Source organism: Arachis ipaensis, chromosome B7, assembly GCF_059453495.1.
Source record: "Arachis ipaensis isolate K30076 ecotype BB chromosome B7, ASM5945349v1, whole genome shotgun sequence".
Taxonomy (NCBI): domain Eukaryota; kingdom Viridiplantae; phylum Streptophyta; class Magnoliopsida; order Fabales; family Fabaceae; genus Arachis; species Arachis ipaensis.
This window is the reverse complement of record NC_142442.1, coordinates 82,699,004-82,720,806: the sequence shown is the minus strand read 5'-3', so window position 1 is coordinate 82,720,806 and position 21,803 is coordinate 82,699,004. Positions and strand designations below refer to the sequence as shown.

The window sequence follows — 21,803 nt, the reverse complement described above, 5'->3', positions numbered from 1 at the left end:
TATGATTAATGCCAACAAGAAATTACATTCTCAGTTGAAGAATTTTGCTTTGCTTTGTTCTGTTGTATCTATTTCACGAGTTGGATTTGGTTTAATAATGTCTTGTATTGGATCACCTCTGATACTTTTAGTTCTGGACTCTATTAATATTCTATTATGTTTTCCCTTACTTTCCTCCTTGGGTGATTATATAGTGAGTAATTAATTGACAAAAAGAAGTAGGATTACTGAGTAATTAATTCCAAATGAACTTTAGAATCTTCACCAAAAATCTTCTTCTTCCATTCATCATGGCATTGTGGCACACAACAAAAGGCAGAGGGGGCAAGAATAGAAGGTAGCAAACATCACTTTAGTTTTAGTGGGTAATTTATTTGAAGTAATATAATCTGGTGTCTAAAAAAAATTCTCGGTTCAAGTTGAATAAAGAGAAGTAAAGTAATTGAAATTGATATAAAAATTCTCAATGATGAATCAATTTTAAATTGAATATATAATAAAACACAAACTAATAGTTAAAAAACCATAGCATTCACCTAAATTATTTCCTCTGCCTTTAAGGTGTTAGGAATTTTGACAACCTCAATATTTATCATTAGTTTTAACTTTATTCACAATATTTGAAAATTTTGAATTTCATACTTAATATTTACACAAGTTTTCAATTTTATCTTTTTTAATAAATATTATTATTTATTATTTATTATTTTTTTTAACTTTACTTACAATAGTTATATTATCAGGAATTTATCATGTATTTTTATTACACCTCCTATATTATATTATTATTTAGCAAACATTTACTAAATTAACAATGAGAAAAATAAAAAAAATCAACTTTAGAATGAAAAGAACTATCCGCGCGCATACACATTAAAATGAACGTCGTTTGACTTAGTTAATAAGAAACAAGTAATGAGAGAGTAGCTATGAGACACTGAGGTCGCGATACAGCAGCAGCGGTAGTGATACAGGATTGCGAAAGAGCGGTTGCAACAAAAATAAAAAAATTTAAAATGATGATTAAACTTAATTAATTCAAAATTTAATTTTTAAAATTAATTTTTATTTTTTAATCTATTATTTATATTGTTAAAAAAAAGTTGTTTTCCTGTTCTTTCTCATTTTCAAAACACTTCTAATAATAGATAAAGAATGTTTGTACAATTTTTTCCGTATATTTTTGTTATATACTTATAAAAAGACAAATTTATTTATTTTATTTCTATTCTTATTAATTAATTTTAATACTTATCAATTATTGCTTTTAATAAAAAAAAGTTAGAAAGTAAATATTTTTTATTAATATTAGTCAATATCTTAATTTTAAATTTAGAATCTAAAATTTAATACTTTAAATTTAAAATATTATCTAAATATTAATAATGAATAATAAATTTTATTAGTGACAAAACGCATAGTAACATTCCTTTTGATAATAATTTTATATACAGTTGTGGAAGTGGTCTTGGACATTTACAACTTACCAAGTGCTACGACCGTATATCAAATAAAGTGTTGTGTGACTTGGCTAAAAAGTGTCCTTTGATTAGCTGAAAGTCCTATTCTTATTGGAGTACTCTCAAGATTAATTGACAATTGAGGATTATTAAGTTTAGTTGTCCCTTACTAAGTAAGGAAAAGTTAAACAAGTTAGAACGCTGTTCTATCCACAAGTTCCAAACCACTCTTGGGAGAATTGGTGTTAGTGACTAGAGAGCAATCCAACAATAAACTCAATTACAATTTTTCTCTTGAGCATTCCAACTCAAGGGTTCCTTTCACTCAACTCCCCATCAAGTTAGAGAACTACTCGCTCATTGTAATTGTAAAATTTATAATATAAAAAAGAGAATTAAAGAAAGACATGATAAATAATGGTCAAAAGATTAATTAAAAATAGAAGTAATTCTTATATTAATAAATGCTAAAACAATCCAATAGTAAAATTAAGTACATTAAGGAACATGGAAGAGTAAGAGACAAGTAAAGAGAACGAACTAGAATGTCGAAGTCTTGATGAGGCAATAACTCTTCTCAATATCCCAATGCAAAAACAATGAAAAATAATGAATCCTAAAAACTATAAATGTATAGAGAGAAAACTTAGAGAAGTAACGAATCCTAAAAACTATAAATGTATAGAGAAAAAACTTAGAGAAGAAAAAAAGCATTCATTTTAAATTAGTCATTATATATTTATATATATTTATTTTATATTTTAATATATATTTTATATAAATAATTATTTTATAACTAATTTTTAATATATATCTAAGTTGATTTCTGTGAGGTAAACATTTAAATGGTCAAGTTACAATCTTTTATTTATTTATTTAATTATTATTTTATAATATTTTTTTATATATATATAATTATTTTGAGTAAATGAGATTAATTTATAGTAATAATATTTAAGAATTAAATTATTTTAAAGTTTTATTAGGATAATATTAAATTTATATTTTTATATTATTTTATATAGTTTTTAATTTATATTATTATTTTAGTATTTTATATAGTAATTTTAATAGATTATTTTATTTATTATATAAGTTAGATTATATATTTTAATTTTTAATTATATTTTTATTATTTTATTTATTTATAAATTTTATATTTATATTTTATTTATTTATTTTTATTGTATTATTTATTTTAGAGAATGATTATTATATTTATTTTTAATATTTTTAATATTTTTAATTTTTATATAGTTTGTATATTATTTTTATTTAATTTTTAAATTTTTTGTCTGCCTTGAGGCGCAACTCCATTGTAATGGCAGGATTTTGTATGGTTACTCTCAGGGCCACATATATAACCTCTTAGCTAAGAAAGTTTTCATTAGGGGTGATCATATAGGTGGAGTAAAATTAGATTTGATGTGATTTAAATTTTGTTCGAAATATATATTAAGTCTATTTATTAGACTCGAATTCGGCCCTAAATCCGATAAAACTTACATATTTTCGAGCTATGATTATGCTGAGTAAAAATCAGATAAAATTGGGCCATTAATATTATCTTCTTGTAAGTTAGCACGTGAAAATATCCAAATTTTTAAGACTCCAACCATTATTTGACATGATAAAATTCACTGAGAGAACATTTTCTGTGTTAGACAGAGGGGCCGAGGAAGAGGAAGGATAGAGAGCAACGATTGAGATGCTTCTGTATGATCGTTTGGAATATCTGACTGGAAATGAATAGAAGGATATTTTAGAATATAAACAAAGGTGTTGAAGAAATCACTCATATGACTATGTTGAGCCACTATAAATGGAGAGGTGTAGACCCCTTTAACTATTGATGACAATGTCGGAGATGACAAGAGATTTTTTTTAATGTTGTTGCGTTTCTTTATTTTGGCTTTTGTTTCTGTTTGACTGCTCCACTGTATTGTGTTGAGTTTTTTATTTTCAAGAAAAAAAAATTTAAAATATAACAAGAACCAAACCTTCCCTAAAATTAAAGCATAACCACAATCAATACTAATATTGTCTAATAACATTAAATATTAAAATCAATACAAATAATATAATATTATGCATTAGTCTAAAGTCTTACGCATTTTAAATATAAAATATTAACTTATAGTCTTATAATGACTAATAACACAAAATATTAAGGTTTACAATACTTAAATTCCACGTAAGAATAGTCATCATCTATCCATCACTAATAACACAAAATATTAATTATATATGATCAATAATGACCGGGCCACCAGACCGAATTCGGATGACCCAAACCATGACCCGGATTCGACCCAAAATAATGACCAAATCTATCAAATCTAGTTTTGAGACCTTTACCCGACCCTAAATTAATAAAATCACACCAAATTAACTCTTAAAAAGTTCGAAACCAGGCTGGATCTTCGGATCGAGCCGGATCATAAACACCCCTAATAAACACCCCTAATTTTCATGACACCAGTACCATGACTTACCTCAAAATTTCATCCAACTCAAACCCTATTCCTTCTTTTGTTCTTTCTAGCTTGCGCCTCAAGTAGCAAACACGTGTATATAAATAAGCATTGTTCTCTCGAGTCTCGCGAAACGGCAAAAAGAGAAATGCATCTTCATTGTCCGAGTTATGCGATAGAAGCGGAATTCCAACGCCGCTTGTTTACACCTCCATCATTCATTTGGTATACGAATCCATTATTGCGCCGCCCCCACCAAGAACGCCAAGAAGAGAGGAGTAGTAGGAACTGGCTCCATCTTCCGGTGGAACTCATTCTTATCATCTTCGAGAAACTGGGAGCCATAGAGGTTCTCACCACTGCCCAGCGAGTGTGTATGCTCTGGCGAACCATCTGCAAGGATCCGTACACGTGGCGCGTGATCAACATGCGCGTCGTCGGGGTTCCCAAATTCATGGACTACCAATTGAGTTCGCTGTGCCGCCGTACCATCGAACGCAGCTGCGGTCTCTTGGTGGACATAAGTATTGACTATTTTGCTACCAAAGATCTCCTCAACCACATCGCTAATTCGTAAGTGCATCTATACATACATACATATACATATATATTCTATTGTGGAAAATTGTAGATTAAGGATTCTCAAAAAAAAATTCTCATAATTTATTGGAAGTGAAATCAAATTATAGTTATATTTATGCTTGGTTTGGTAAACAATTTTAGAAAAGCATGTAGTGAGATAGACGCCCACACCTTTTAATAAGTGCACTACTAAGTTCAAGTAATAAAAAAATTTGTATATTATTGAAAAGTGAAGTTGGATTGTTGATTATAAACTCTAATTTTCTCTAATAACTATCTTTTTTCTATAATGTATTTTCGTTTATGAGTGTATTTTTCACTAAAAACTCTATGTCTTAAATTTTGAGTGAGTTTTCTTTTTATAGAGGAAAAAATGTAGTATTTTCAACTCAACATATACATGTATATTTGAAGAAAATGTGATTGTGCGTGGCAGTTGAAAATCTTTGAATTTTCATAAAATTTTAATGTAATTCTCATTTGGCAATTTGATTTTCTTAACTTTCATGACACTGCAGTTTTAATTTGATAGAAATCATGTGCTTTTGTTACTTTTCTGCATTTTGTTTTTCTTTTCTAGTCCAAATAAGTTGCATTATTTACGAGTTGTCATTTGATTTTATGCATGCTTGTGTCTCTTTGATTGATTTTACCTTTATCATAATCTAAAATTTATACAAATATCACTCTTTATTTGTCTAATAATATTAGTTAACAATAATCTAAACTAGACATTTTTTTGTTAAATTTTAATAAAATAAAATCATAAACTATCATAAAAGATATGAAAATATAATTCTAATTATTAGAGAGTTATCAAGATATTATTAGCACTTTATTTGTGTTATATTCGGTAAATAAAAAATTATATGTTTATAGTTACAGCTTTTAAAGTTAAGATGTTCTTAAAAATACTTAAAAAATTATTTTTTAAAGTTAATTATATTTATTAAAAGAGTATATACCCATTTTGGTCCTCAAAGAATTTCAGACCAGACACTTTAGTCCCCAACTAAAATTAATTACTCGATTGGTCCCTAACAATAAATTTCGTCAGTCACTTAGGTCCTTTACAACGTCAACTCTAACGGAGGACAAAATAGTCCCTGACAACTTTAACATGGGACAAAATAGTCCCTCATCTCCTCTGTTCGAAAATGACACTGTTCTCTCCCAATTTCCATCATATCTCGCATAACACTAATAGTCTAACACTGTAACTTCAAGCTACACAATGCACACTCTACAACTTCAATGTTCACAGGAAAAAAAATCCTCAACTTGTTCTCAACCAATTCATACTCAGAAAACTAATGACAATGTCTCTCAACTACTTGTCGTCTTCGATGGATCCCATGAATCTATACAGCAAGTCTGTTTTGTCAAGACCCGTCGTCGTCGTTGCCATCTCCCTCCTCCTCTGCCCTATCAACTCTATGACCACATTGTCCACCATTTCGATCACTTCCTTCAGCTTCTTCTCCGAACCAATGTTCAGTAATCACTTCAGTTTTCATATGAGCGGTAACGGTGACATTGCTCATTGTACCGATAGCTTGGATGCGAGGTCGAAACTGTCTGCCAACTTGGACTTCGGGAAAGAAGGAATGAAGCACTCAATGTCTATTTCAAATGAGAATTTGTATATGATGTCTAAGGATAATCTTCTCATGATGTCCTAATGTCCAACAATCTATATTGCTTGCCAGAGAGTGGAGAAAGGCGTGCCCTTGGGATAGTTGTGGAACTTGGTCTTGAGGATGTCATGGACGTTGTCGGGGTTTGAGATGATGTTATCGACGACGTGGAAGTAGATGCTTCTGGTGGGTGAAGTGCAGAGTGGTGCGCGTAAATTGTGATCATCAACAATGGCGCCAATAGACTTGGAGCTCTCAAATGTGAATCACACTTTGTCACAACTCCACACAACTAACCAGCAAGTGCACTGGGTCGTCCAAGTAATACCTTACGTGAGTAAGGGTCGATCCCACGAAGATTGTTGGTATGAAGCAAGCTATGGTCATCTTGTAAATCTCAGTTAGGCGGATTCAACTGGTTATAATGGTTATCGAAAATAATAATAAATAAAGCATAAAATAGATGAAAGAGATACTTATGTAAATCCTTGGTGGAAATTTCAGATAAGTGTATGGAGATCTTTTGTCCTTTCTGAATCTCTACTTTGCTACTGTCTTCCTCCAATTATTTTTACTCCTTTCTATGGCAAGCTGTATGTAGGGCATCACCATTGTCAATGGCTACTTCCTACCCTCTCAGTGAAAATGGTCCAAATGCTCTGTCACAGCACGGCTAATCATCTGTCGGTTTTCGATCATGTCGGAATAGAATCCATTGATTCTTTTCCGTCTGTCACTATGCCCAACAATCGCAAGTTTGAAGCTCGTCACAGTCATTCAATCCCTGAATCCTACTTGAAATACCACAGACAAGGTTTAGACTCTCCGGATTCTCAAGAATGGCCGCCAAAAGGTTCTAGCTTATACCACGAAGATTCTGATTAAGGAATCCAAGAGATACACACTCGGTTTAAGGTAAAATGGAAGTGGTTGTCAAGCACGCGTTCATAAGGATGGATGATGATGAGTGTCACGGATCATCACATCCATCAGGTTGAAGTGCAGCAAATATCTTAGAATAAGAATAAGCTTGAATCGAATAAAAGAATAATAGTAATTGCATTAATTCTCGAGGTACAGCAGAGCTCCACACCTTAATCTATGGTGTGTAGAAACTCCACCGTTGAAAATACATAAGTGATCAAGGTTCAGGCATGGCCGAATGGCCAGCCCCCAAAGTCTAAGAACTAAACGTCCAAAGATAGATACCAAGATGTCTAATACAATAGTAAATTGTCCTATTTATACTAGACTAGTTACTAGGGTTTACAGAAATAAGTCTAAATGCAGAAATCCACTTCCGGGACCCACTTTGGTGTGTGCTTGGGCTGAACTTGAGCTTTACACGTGCAGAGGCTTCTTTTGGAGTTAAACACCAAGTTGTAACGTGTTTTTGGCGTTTAACTCTGGTTTGTGACGTGTTTCTGGCGTTTTACTCCAGAATGCAACATGGAACTGGCATTGAACGCTAGTTTGCGTCGTTTAAGCTCGAACAAAGTACGTACCATTATATATTGCTGGAAAGCCCTAAATGTCCACTTTCCAACGCAGGTGAGAGCGCACCATTTGGAGTTATGTAGCTCCAGAAAATCCATTTTGAGTGCAGGGAGGTCAGAATCCAACAACATTAGCAGTCCTTTGTCAGCTTGAATCAGATTTTTGCTCAGGTCCCTCAATTTTAGCCAGAAAATACCTGAAATCACAGAAAAATACACAAACATATAGTAAAGTCCAGAAATGTGAATTTTTCATAAAAACTAATGAAAACATCCCTAAAAGTAGCTAGATCCTACTAGAAACTACCTAAAAACAATGCCAAAAAGCGTATAAATTATCCGCTCATCACAACACCAAACTTAAATTGTTGCTTGTCCCCAAGCAACTGAAAATCAATTAGAATAAAAAAAAGAGAATATACTATAAATCTCAAAACATCAATGAATATTAGTTCTAACTAGATGAGCGGGACTTGTAGCTTTTTGCTTCTGAACAGTTTTGGCATCTCACTTTATCCTTTGAAGTTTAGAATGATTGGCATCTATAGGAACCCAGAATTCAGATAGTGTTATTAATTCTCCTAGTTAAGTATGTTGATTCTTGAACACAGCTACTTTTATGAGTCTTGGCCGTGGCCCTAAGCACTTTGTTTTCCAGTATTACCACCGGATACATAAATGCCACAGACACATGACTGGGTGAACCTTTTCAGATTGTGACTCAGCTTTGCTAAAGTCCCCAATTAGAGGTGTTCAGAGCTCTTAAGCACACTCTTTTTGCTTTGAATCACGACTTTAACCACTCAGTCTCAAGCTTTTCACTTGGACCTGCATGCCACAAGCACATGGTTAGGGACAACTTGATTTTAGCCGCTTAGGCCTGGAATTTATTTCCTTGGGCCCTCCTATCCATTGATGCTCAAAGCCTTGGATCCTTTTTACCCTTGCCTTTTGGTTTTAAGGGCTATTGGCTTTTTCTGCTTGCTTTTTCTTTTTCTTTTATATTTTTTTCGCCACTTTTTTTTCGCAAGCTTTTGTTATTCATTGCTTTTTCTTGCTTCAAGAATCAATTTTATGATTTTTCAGATCATCAATAACATCTCTTGTTCATCATTCTTTCAAGAGCCAACAATTTTAACATTCATAAACAACAAGATAAAAAAATGCACTGTTCAAGCATTCATTCAGAAAACAAAAAGTATTGTCACCACATCAATATAATTAAACTAATTTCAAGGATGAATTCGAAACTCATGTACTTCTTGTTCTTTTGTATTAAAAACATGTTTCATTTAAGAAAGGTGAAGGATTCATAGAATTATTCATAGCCTTAAGACAATTACTAAATACTAATGATCATGTAGTAAAGGCACAAACATAGACAAACATGAAGTTCATAAACCGAAAAACAGAGAGATAAGAACAAGGGGTTAAGGAATGAGTCCACCTTAGTGATGGTGGCGCCTTCTTCTTGAAGGACCAATGGTGTTCTTGAGCTCCTCTATGTCTCTTCCTTGCCTTTGTTGCTTGATCCCTAGTGATTTTGGTGCTCCTATCCTTAGTTGCTCCCAATAATTGTGTGGAGGAAAATGTATCCCCTGAGGTATCTCAGGGATTTCTTGATGAGGGAATTCCTCATGCTCTTGTTGAGGTCCATGAGTGTGCTCTCTTGATGTGCAGTCAAATGCTCTACTACTGAGCTTTGGACCCTTGAGATGAATCTCTCCATCTCCTATGACTCGGAGGTGGAAGCAATTGTCTTCCCTTTTCTCTTTTTATAGGTTTTTCCGGCCTTAGGTGCCATAAATGGTTATGGAAAAACAAAAAAGCTATGCTTTTACCACACCAAACTTAAAATATTGCTCATCCTTGAGCAAAAGAAGAAAGAATATGAGAAGAAGAGGAAGAAAATGGAGGAGATGGAGGGAGGTTTATGGTTCGGTCATGTAGGGTGGGATTGAGTGGGAAAGAGATTTTGAATTTGAAGGTAGGTGGGGTTTATGAGGAAGAGTAGATGGATGTGAGTGGTGAATAGGTGATGGGGAAGAGTGATTGAGGTGATTGGTGAATTATGTTTGGGAAAGAGTGTTATGAAAAGGTGTGAGAGAGAGGGAGAAGGTAGGTGGGAATCCTGTGGGGTCCACAGATCCTGAGATGTCAAGGATTTATCTTCCCTGCACCAATTAGGCATGTAAAACGCCCTCTGCATGCAATCCTGGCGTTTAACGCCAGACTGAAGCTTGTTTCTGGCATTAAACGCCCAAATGTAGCATGTTTCTGGCGTTTAATGCCAGCCTGATGCTTGTTGCTGGCGTTAAACGCCAGCTTTCCTCAGGGTGCAATCCTGGCGTTTAAACGCCAGACTGCTGCTTGTTTCTGGCGTTGAACGCCAGCCAGATGCTCCTTACTGGCGTTTAAACGCCAGTAAGCTCTTCCTCCAGGGTGTGCTGTTTCTTCTACTGTTTTTTATTCTGTTTTTAATTTTAGCAATTGTTTTGTGACTTCACATGATCATAAACCTAATAAAACATAAAAGAACAATAGAAATATAGATAAATAAAAATTGGGTTGCCTCCCAATAAGCGCTTCTTTAATGTCAATAGCTTGACAGTGAGCTCTCATGAAGCTCACATATCATCATAGCATTGTTGGGACCTCCCAACACCAAACTTAGAGTTTGAATGTGGGGGTTCAACACCAAACTTAAAGTTTGGTTGTGGCCTCCCAACACCAAACTTAGAGTTCAATTGTGGGGACTTTGTTTAACTCTGTATTGAGAGAAGCTTTTCATGCTTCCTCTCCATGGTTGCAGAGGAAGATCATTGAGCTTTAAACACAAGGTAGTCCCCATTCAATTGAAGAACTAACTCTCCTCTGTCAACATCAATCACAACTCCTGCTGTGGCTAGGAAGGGTCTTCCAAGAATAATGGATTCATTCTCATCCTTCTCAGTGTCTAAGATTATGAAATCAGCAGGGATGTAAAGGCCTTTAACCTTCACTAACACGTCCTCTACCAATCCATAAGCTTGTCTTATTGACTTGTCTGCCATCTCTAATGAGAATGTGGCGGCCTGTACCTCAAAGATCCCCAACTTCTCCATTACAGAGAGTGGCATAAGATTTATACCTGACCTCAGGTCACATAGAGCCTTCTCAAAGGTCATGGTGCCTATAGTACAGGATATTAAGAATTTACCAGGATCTTGTTTCTTTTGAGGTAGAGTTTGCTGAACCCATGTATCTAGTTCACTAATGAGCAAGGGATGTTCACTTTTCCAAGTCTCATTACTAAATAACTTGGCATTCAGCTTCATGATGGCTCCTAGATATTGAGCAACTTGCTCTTCAGTTACACCTTCATCCTCTTCAGAAGAAGAATAGTTCTCAGAGCTCATGAATGGTAAAAGGAGGTTCAATGGAATCTCTATGGTCTCTAGGTGAGTCTCAGATTCCTTAGGTTCCTCAATTTGGAACTCCTTTTTGTTCAAAGGACGTCTCAGGAGGTCTTCCTCACTGGGATTCACGTCCTTCTCCTCCTTTGTGCATTCGGCCATATTGACAATATCAATGGCCTTGCACTCTCTTTTTGGATTCTCTTCTGTATTGCTTGGAAGAGTACTAGGAGGAGTTTCAGTGATTTTCTTACTCAGCTGGCCCACTTGTGCCTCCAAATTTCTGATGGAGTACCTTGTTTCACTCATGAAACTTAAAGTGGCCTTAGATAAATCAGAGACTATGTTTACTAAGCTAGAGGGGTTCTGCTCAGAATTCTCTATCTGTTGCTAAGAAGATGATGGAAAAGGCTTGCTATTGCTAAGCCTGTTTCTTTCACCATTATTAAAGCCTTGTTGAGGCTTTTGTTGATCCTTCCATGAGAAATTTGGATGATTTCTCCATGAGGAGTTATAGGTGTTCCCATAGGGTTCACCCATGTAATTAACCCCTGCCATTGCAGGGTTCTCAGGATCATAAGCTTCTTCTTCAGAAGATGCCTCTTTAGTACTGTTGGATGCATTTTGCCATCCATTCAGACTCTGAGAAATCATGTTGACTTGCTAAGTCAACATTTTGTTCTGAGCCAATATGGCATTTAGAGCATCAATTTCAAGAACTCCCCTCTTCTGAGGCGTCCCATTACTCACAGGATTCTTCTCAGAGGTGTACATGAATTGGTTATTTGCAACCATGTCAATGAGTTCTTGAGCTTCTATAGGCATTTTCTTTAGGTGAATGGATCCACCTACAGAATGGTCCAGTGACATCTTAGAGAACTCAGATAGACCATAATAGAATATATCCAAAATGGTCCACTCTGAAAGCATGTCAGCAGGACACTTTTCGGTCAACTGTTTGTATCTTTCCCAAGCTTCATAGAGGGATTCACCATCTTTTTGCTTGAAGGTCTGAACATCCACTCTAAGCTTGCTCAGCTTTTGAGGAGGAAAGAACTTAGCCAAGAAGGCCGTGACCAGCTTATCCCAAGAGTCCAGGCTATCTTTAGGTTGTGAGTCTAACCATGTTTTAGCTCTGTCTCTTACAGCAAAAGGAAAAAGCATGAGCCCGTAGACTTCAGGATCTACTCCATTAGTCTTAACAGTCTCACAGATCTGCAAGAACTCAGTTAAAAACTGATAGGGATCTTCTAATGGAAGTCCATGAAACTTGCAGTTCTGTTGCATTAGAGCAACTAGTTGAGGCTTCAGCTCAAAATTGTTTGCTCCAATGGCAGGGATTGAGATGCTTCTTCCATAAAAATTGGAAGTAGGTGTAGTATAATCACCAAGCATCCTCCTTGTGCCTCCACCATTGTTATTGGGTTCGGCTATATTTCTCTCTTTTTCGAGATTCTCTATAAGGTTTTCTCTGGATTGTTGTGCTTTAGCTTCTTCTTCAGAGTCCTTTTAGGTTCAGGATCTGCTTCAATAAGAATGTCCTTGTCCTTGCTCCTGCTCATATAAAAAAGAAGAGAACAGAAAAGAAAGAGGAATCCTCTATGTCACAGTATAGATATTCCTTTATATTAGTAGAAGAAAGAAAAGAATAGAAGAAGGAGAACAGAAAAATTCGAACACAGAGAGGAAGAGAGGGTTCGAATTTTAAGATGAAGAGAAGTGTTAGTAAATAAATAAAATAAATAGAAAGAGATGAGAGGGAGAGAATTTCAAAAATTATTTTTGAAAAATAATAAGTGATTTTCGAAAATTAAGAGAAGGAATAAAATTAAAATTAAAGTTTGCAACAATTAGTTAATTAAAAGAATTTTGAAAAAGAGGGAGGTGATTTTCGAGAATTAGAGAGAGAAAAGTAGTTAGGTGATTTTGAAAAAAGATAAGAAACAACAAAAAGTCAATTAGTTAGTTGAAAAAGATTTGAAAGTCAATTTTGAAAAGATAAGAAGTTAGAAAAGATTTTGAAATCAATTTTGAAAAAGATATGATTGAAAAAGATTTGATTTTTAAAATTAAAATTGATTACTTGACTAACAAGAAACTAAAAGATATGATTCTAGAATTTAAAGATTGAACCTTTCTTAACAAGAAAGTAACAAACTTCAAATTTTTGAATCAATCACATTAATTGTTAGTAAAGTTTTTGAAAATCATGAAATAAAGATAAAAAAAAGATTTTGAAAAATATTTTCAAATTTTCGAAAATCATAAAAGAAAAATGAAAAAGATTTGATTTTTGAAAAAGATTTTGGAAAGATAAGATTTTTAAAATTGAAATCTTGACTTGACTAACAATAAACAACTTATTTTAAAAATTTTTAACAAAGTCAACCCAAAGATTTCGAAATTTATGAGAGAAATAAGGAAAAGATTTTTTTTTTTTGAATTTTTAATGATGAGAGAGAAAAACACAAATATGACTCACAACATGAAGAATTAAGATCAAAACAAAGAAAACATGCAAGAACACTATGAATATCAAGATGAACACCAAGAACACTTTGAAGATCAAGATGAATATTAAGACTTATTTTTGAAAAATTTTCAAGAAAAGAAAAACATGCAAGACACCAAACTTAGAAATTTTTCATGTTTAGACACTATGAATGCAAAAATGCATATGAAAAAATAACAAAAGACACAAAAAAAGAAAATATAAAGATCAAACAAGAAGACTTATCAAGAACAACTTGAAGATCATGAAGAACACCATGCATGAATTTTAAAAATATGCAATTGACACCAAACTTAAAAATTGACTCAAGATTCAAACAAGAAACACAAAATATTTTTTATTTTAAGATTTTATAATTTTTTTGGATTTTTCGAAAATTACTTTTTGGAAAAACGAAAACAAAGAAAAAAAATCTTGAAAGAATTTTGAAAACTTTTTGAAAAGAAAATTACCTAATCTGAGAAACAAGATGAACCGTCAGTTGTCCAAACTCAAACAATCCCCGACAACGGCGCCAAAAACTTGGTGCTCTCAAACGTGAATCACACTTTGTCACAACTCCGCACAACTAACCAGCAAATGCACTAGATCGTCCAAGTAATACCTTACGTGAGTAAGGGTCGATCCCACGGAGATTGTTGGTATGAAGCAAGCTATGGTCATCTTGTAAATCTCAGTTAAGCGGATTCAAATGGTTATAATGGTTATCGAAAATAATAATAAATAAAGCATAAAATAGATGAAAGAGATACTTATGTAAATCCTTGGTGGAAATTTCAGTAAGTGTATGGAGATCCTTTGTCCCTTCTGAATCTCTGCTTTCCTACTGTCTTCGTCCAATCATTCTTACTCCTTTCTATGGCAAGCTGTATGTAGGGCATCACCATTGTCAATGGCTACTTCCCATCCTCTCAGTGAAAATGGTCCAAATGCTCTATCACAGCACGACTAATCATCTGTCGGTTCTCGATCATGTCGGAATAGAATCCATTGATTCTTTTGCGTCTGTCATTACGCCCAACAATCGCGAGTTTGAAGCTCGTCACAGTCATTCAATCCCTAAATCCTACTCGGAATACCACAGACAAGGTTTAGACTTTCCGGATTCTCAAGAATGGCCGCCAAAGGGTTCTAGCTTATACCACGAAGATTCTGATTAAGGAATCCAAGAGATACACGCTCGGTCTAAGGTAAAACGGAAGTGGTTGTCAAGCACGCGTTCATAAGGATGGATGATGATGAGTGTCACGGATAATCACATCCATCAGGTTGAAGTGCAGCGAATATCTTAGAATAAGAATAAGCTTGAATCGAATAGAAGAACAATAGTAATTGCATTAATTCTCGAGGTACAGCAGAGCTCCACACCTTAATCTATGGTGTCTAGAAACTCCACCGTTGAAAATACATAAGTGATCAAGGTTCAGGCATAGCCGAATGGCCAGCCTCCAAAGTCTAAGAACTAAACGTCCAAAGATAGATACCAAGATGTCTAATACAATAGTAAAATGTCCTATTTATACTAGACAGTTGAGAGTGCGCCATTTGGAGTTCTATAACTCTAGAAAATCCATTTCGAGTACAGGGAGGTCAGAATCCAACAACATTAACAGTCCTTTGTCAGCCTGAATCAGATTTTTGCTCAGGTCCCTCAATTTCAGCCAGAAAATACCTGAAATCACAGAAAAATACACAAACATATAGTAAAGTCCAGAAATATGAATTTTGCATAAAAACTAATGAAAACATCCCTAAAAGTAGCTAGATCCTACTAGAAACTACCTAAAAACAATGCCAAAAAGTGTATAAATTATCCGCTCATCACAGAGGAGGTGGATGTACCAGTTATAGAGTTTTAGGAAGTGTGTGGTCCATAAAATGTTGAGGTATGTGAGACACGTGTGGCAATTACACCATGGCTTAATCTTGGAGGTAAAGAAAAGGAAGGAAAAGATGGAACAAAAAACTGTGAAGGTGAAGAAGGAGAGTATGAATGTTAGGGTTATGTGAGATATGATAAAAATTGGAGAAGAATAGCGTCCTTTTCGAATAAAGGGGTAAGGGATCATTTCGTCTCTTGTTAGAGTTGTCAGTGATCATTTTGTTCCTTGTTAGAGTTGTCAGGGACCATTTTGTCTTCTGTTAGAGTTGACGGAGCCAAGGACCTAAGTGACTAACGGAATTAATTGTTAGGGACCATTCGAATAATTAATTTTAGTTGAAGACTAAAGTGTCTGGTCCAAAATTCTTTGAGAACCAAAATGGGTATATACTCTTATTAAAATTAAAAAGTCTGATATAATAAAAAAAATCTTAATTATAAAAATTATTTTATTAAATATAATATTATTATTTGTATTTATTAAAAGTTTTTTTTTCAAATATAGGTTTACAATTTTAAGTAAACTATATTTCAAAAGACAGTTCTAATAATAGAAAAAGAATATTTGTAAAAATTTTTCTGTATATTTTTCTTATACTTATAAAAGTCAAATTTATTTATTTTATTTCTGTTTTTATCAATTAATTTTAAGAGAAAGTCTAAGGCTGTCAGCAGTTTTATTAAAATTTGACCAACATTTTATCAGCAAGAAAAAAGTGAACAATTTTATACCATTAGATGTAATTTCATACCATTACAAATATTAATGATGGCTACAAATTACAAAATTTGTTGATTCCTAGCACTCCTCGAATTTTAATTCCTATCAATTATATGTTTAGTAAAAACACTATATTAGAGAGTCAATATTTTAATTTTATACTACTAAAATTTTAAATTTAAAATATTATCTAAATATTGATAAAAAATAATAAATTTTATTAATCATACAACAAGGGATGAACGCGAATCGGATCAGATACAACAACAACAAAGCCTTGTCCCACTAAGTGGGGTCGGCTACATGAATCAAACGACGCCATTGTGTTCTGTCATGTATCATGTCTACAGAGAGACCGTTTACATGTAGATCTCGTTTGACCACCTCATGGATGGTCTTCTTAGGTCTTCCTCTGCCTTTCGCCCTTTGTCCATCTTCCATCTCATCCACCCTCCTGACTGGATGTTCTATCGGTCTTCTTCTCACATGTCTAAACCACCTGAGACGCGATTCAACCATCTTTTCCACAATGGGTGCTACTCCAACTCTCTCCCTTATATCTTCATTCCTTATTTTATCCAATCGCGTATGACCACTCATCCATCTCAACATTTTCATCTCTGCCATACTCAGCTTATGTTCGTGCTCCCCTTTAGCCGCCCAACACTCCGTACCATACAGCATAGCCGGTCTTATAGTGGTGCGATAGAATTTACCTTTAAGTTTTAAAGGCACTTTTTTGTCGCATATAAAACCAGATGCACTCCGCCATTTTGACCAACCTGCTTGGATCCTATGATTTACATCCTGTTCAATCTCTCCATTATCCTGTATGATGCACCCAAGATACTTAAAACTTTTAACTTTTCTTAGGATGTTTTCTCCAATCTTCACCTCTATATTGGGGTTTTCCCTTCTCAGACTGAACTTACATTCCATATATTCCATCTTGCTACGGCTTATGCGCAGACCATATACTTCTAAAGCTTCTCTCCATAACTCCAACTTCTTATTTAGGTCTTCCCTTGACTCTCCCATAAGGACGATATCATCGGCAAAAAGTATGCACCATGGCAGAGGCTCTTGGATGTGCTCTGTGAGTACTTCCAAGACTAATGTGAAAAGGTATAGACTTAAGGATGATCCCTGGTGTAATCATATACCAATAGGGAATTTCTTCGTCACACCACCTTGAGTCTTCACACTAGTTGTGGCCCCATCATACATGTCTTTAATTGCCCGAATATATGCGATCCTTACTCTCCTCTTTTCTAAAACCTTCCATAAGACCTCCCTTGGTACCCTATCATACACTTTTTTCAAATCAATAAACACCATATGTAGATCCCTTTTATTACTACGATACCTCTCCATCATCCTTCTTAATAGGTTTATCGCTTCAGTGGTAGATCTTCCTGGCATAAATCCAAATTGGTTCTCTGTTACTTGTGTCACTTTTCTCAACCTCCGTTCTATCACTCTTTCCCATAACTTCATAGTATGACTCATAAGCTTAATCCCTCTATAGTTTCCGCAACTTTGTATATCCCCCTTATTCTTGTAGATAGGTACCAATGTGCTCTTTCTCCACTCATCATGAATCTTCTTTGACCTTAAAATCTCATTAAAAAGCTTGGTTAACCAGTTGATGCCTTTTTCTCCAAGACCCTTCCAAACCTCAATCGGGATATTATCAGGTCCTACTGCCCTGCCATTTTTCATCTGCTTTAGAGCCTCTTTTACCTCGAAGTCTCGAAACCTTTGATAGTAGTCAAAGTTTTGATCTTCTTCCCTTGTGCATAATCGACCAAGGCTCGGAAGAGTCTTCTGTCCCTCATTAAATAACTCGTAGAAGTAGCTCTTCCACCTTTCATTAATCTTCTCCTCTTGAGCCAATACCTCTCCATCCTTATCCTTTATGCACTTAACCTGATCCAAATCTCTCGTTCTTCTTTCCCGGCTCTTTGCGATTCTATATATACCTTTTTCTCCTTCTTTTGTGCCCAAAGACTGGTAGAGACCCTCATATGCTCTTGTTTTTGCTTCACTTACAGCCACTTTTGTCTCTTTCTTAGCTGCCCTATATTTTTCCCAGTTATCTGCATTGCGGCATAAAGACCACTCTTTAAAGCATTCCCTTTTTATCTTTATCTTTTCTTGTATACTCGCATTCCACCACCAGGACTCCTTGTCTCTTGGTCCTATTCCTTTAGATTCACCAAAATTTTCTTTTGTTGTTCTTCTAATAACTTCTGCCATCTCCCTTCACATCTCTTCCGCACTTCCATTCCCATCCCACTTTGCCTCTTCTCCTACCAGTCTTAGGAAGCTTCTTTGTTCCTCACCTTTCATCTGCCACCACCTCGTCCTTGGGTTCTTTGTATGATGTCTTTTTCTCAACTTTTGCTCAACGCAAAAATCCATGACGAGCACCCTATGTTGTGTTGTCAAACTCTCTCCCGGGATAATTTTACAGTTAATACAAAATTTTCGGTCGACTCTCCTCAACAAGAAGAAGTCGATTTGAGAGCTTGTCATGCTACTCTTATAGGTTATAAGATGTTCGTCTCTCTTTTTAAAACATGTATTTGCGATGAGAAGATCAAAGGTTGAAGAAAAGTCCAAAATAGTTTTACCCTCGACATTGATCACCCCAAAACCATGGCCTCCGTGAATACTCCCATATCCAGTCACTTCTCTCCCAACATGGCCATTTAAATCTCCTCCTAAGAAAATCTTATCTCCCAAAGGTATGCCTTGAACCAAACTCTCTAGGTCCTCCCAAAACCTTATCTTGTGTTGTCGTCTGAACCCACTTGTGGTGCATAGGCGCTAATCACATGGAAAGCACCTCCTTCCACCACAAGTTTGATAGAGATGATCCGATCTCCCACCCTCTTGACATCCACTACGTCCTTCTTCCACTGCTTATCCACAATTATTCCAACCCCATTCCTATTCTTCACCTTTCCTGTATACCAAAGTTTGAAACCAGAAGTATCCAACTCCCTAGCCTTTGCACCAACCCATTTCATTTCTTGTAGGCACATAATGTTAATCTTCCTCCTTGTCATGGTGTCCACCACCCCATGGACTTTCCTGTTAGAGTGCCTGTGTTCCATGTCCCAAATCTCAATCTTCTGTCGCTTCGACCTTTACCTTTTACTTTGTGAACTAGCTTATTTACCCTTGTCCGTTCACGAAAACGCGAGAACCCTTGCTCATTTAACACTACATCCGAGCACCGATGCAGCGGCTCTTGCTTTGACACCGTACTCGAGCCATACGGCGCGTTGCTTCCGGGCAACGACCTAGCTTTAGTGCAATAATGTCTTTGATTCATGTCATGGGGGTTCGGCTATATTTTTATGTTGGTTGCCGAAGACCTAACACAACCCTCCTCCTTTATCCGGGTTTGGGACCGGCTATGTACCACAAGTGTAACATAGGCGGATCGGATCAGATATGACCAAAATTTCGATTTGATCTGCACTAAAATTATCGGATCAGATCTAATATCCGCAATTTTTTATTTTGGATCCGATCCCATCCGCACATTTGCTGATTTGATTGGATTGGATATCGGATATATTCGCAAAACATAAAAATATTTTTAAAATCTTATTTTTATTAAAAAATATTAATAAATTTTTTTCTACTTTTTAAATATATTTATTTTTAAAAAATATTAAACATAATTTTCTTAAATAATAATATTAAAATAATATAATATATATGATAATTATTAGTTGAAATAAAACAAAAGAAAATTTTTTTTTAACTAATCCGGAATATGTGAATACCTACATAAAATTTATAATTCGATTCTATAAGTGTGATCGAATCCGATCCAATAAACTTACGGATTGAATTCGAATAAATACCGCGGATATGGAGATTAGATCCAAAAATATCCCTATTTAACAATGCATGATAAAATTCCTTTTGATAATAATGTTATGATTGTATTGGTGATTTTATATACAGTTGTGGAAGTCGTCTTCGGCGTTTACGACTTTACAAGTGCGACTACGCACGCATATCAAAAAGAGTGTTGTGTGACTCGGCTAAGAAGTTTCCTTTGCTTGAGGAGCTTGAAATTACCAATTGCCACTGTATTCTCCCGATTTCTTTAGAATCTTTTGGTCAAGCTTGCCCTCTTCTAAAAACCTTCAAATTCAGCCACCACCGACAGTATTGTTATGATGACATTTCTTCTTGTCACCTCCTCGCCGGTAATGAATATGCATATGCTATTGCACGAAGCATGCCACAATTACGCCATCTCCAACTTGTTGAAAGCAATTTGGATTATGATGGTTTGCATGCTATTCTTAACGGTTGTCCACATCTGAAATCTCTAGATTTACGTCACTGTATCAACCTTGATTTGAAAAGAAAAATAATAATAGAAATGTTGCAAGGAAGAATCAAGGATTTTAGACTTCCAATTTTAAGTGCATCAACAATTGACTATGAGTTTTGTTCTTTACTACCTTGTGAAAAGGCACTCAAGAATTCGGATTTCAACTATTTAGTAGAGCAATGGCACAGGTTTCAAGATGAAAAAATAGCCAAACTTGAATTAGTAGTAAAATATGAAGACGAGGAGGTTTGGGAGGATATCGATATGATATGGGTCACTATGAAAAATAGAAGAAGGCAAAGGCGAGAGAGTACTAAAAATTTCAAAATGCTTCAAAGATCTCGCCGGAAAAAAGAACGCCTACTGTATCCAAAGGGAAGAAACATGGAGAAAAGGCAAGCAAGATTGACCTCTGAAGCATGTGTTTTGGAGAGGAATTACAATTATTATTATCAAGATTGAATTCAAGAACAAGAGGAGGTGTGGGAGGATAGAGATATCATATGGCCAATTTTGAAAACTAAAAGATGTGCAATTGATGATTTAATTTTCTAGCTATTTTGAGTGTTTATTATTGGTTTTGTTGGTTTGGTACAAGATATTATTTGTTGATAAGGAATTAAATATGATATTTTTTTGTCGCATTGTTTATTTTCTTGCATGTCTTGTCTTTGATGACTATACCAAAAAAGATTTATAGATATGTCGTAAAAGATTTTTGTATTTAATATTGAGTAAACTAACTAATTAGAAGTGTTACAACTATGCTTGGAATTTTGCTTTTGGCAGTGACAGGTTAATATCTTGGTCTATGATTAATGCCAATAAGAAATTACATTCTCAGTTGAAGAATTTTGCTTTGCTTTGTTCTGTTTTATCTATTTCACGAGTTGGATTTGGTTTAATAATGTCTTGTATTGGTTTACCTATAATACTTTTAGTTCTGAACTTAATATTCTATTATGTTTTCCCTTACTTTCCTCTTTGGGTGATTATATAGTGAGTAATTAATTGACAAAAAGAAGTAAGATTAGTGAGTAATTAATTCCAAATGAACTTTAGAATCTTCACCAAAAATCTTCTTCTTCTTCCATTCATCATGGCATTGTGGCACACAACAAAAGGCAGAGGGGGCAAGAATAGAAGGTAGCAAACATCACTTTAGTTTTAGTGGGTAATTTATTTGAAGTAATATAATCTGGTGTCTAAATAAATTTTCGGTTCAAGTTGAATAAAGAGAAGTAAAGTAATTGAAGTTGATAAATTTTAAATTGAATA

General features: G+C 34.7%; 1 protein-coding gene and 1 pseudogene across 1 annotated transcript; one reads left to right on the top strand and one right to left on the bottom strand.

Annotated features, from left to right (window-relative positions):
* Positions 1 to 4,082: 4,082 nt before the first annotated feature.
* On the top strand, positions 4,083 to 21,031 carry LOC148553189 (putative F-box/LRR-repeat protein 9). The gene is made up of 2 exons (XM_088494345.1): positions 4,083 to 4,507; positions 20,147 to 21,031. Exons 1-2 carry the CDS (start codon positions 4,083 to 4,085, stop codon positions 20,985 to 20,987), a joined length of 1,266 nt encoding a protein of 421 aa, XP_088350471.1. The 3' UTR covers positions 20,988 to 21,031.
* On the bottom strand, positions 10,277 to 15,473 carry LOC148553190 (uncharacterized; annotated as a pseudogene).
* Positions 21,032 to 21,803: the final 772 nt, after the last annotated feature.

Coding starts and splice junctions, on each gene's coding strand:
- LOC148553189 (XM_088494345.1), top strand. CDS start 4,083: ATGCATCTTCATTGTCCGAGTTATGCGATAGAAGCGGAATTCCAACGC. Junction 4,508..20,146: donor CTCAACCACATCGCTAATTC/GTAAGTGCATCT, acceptor TTTTATATACAG/TTGTGGAAGTCGTCTTCGGC.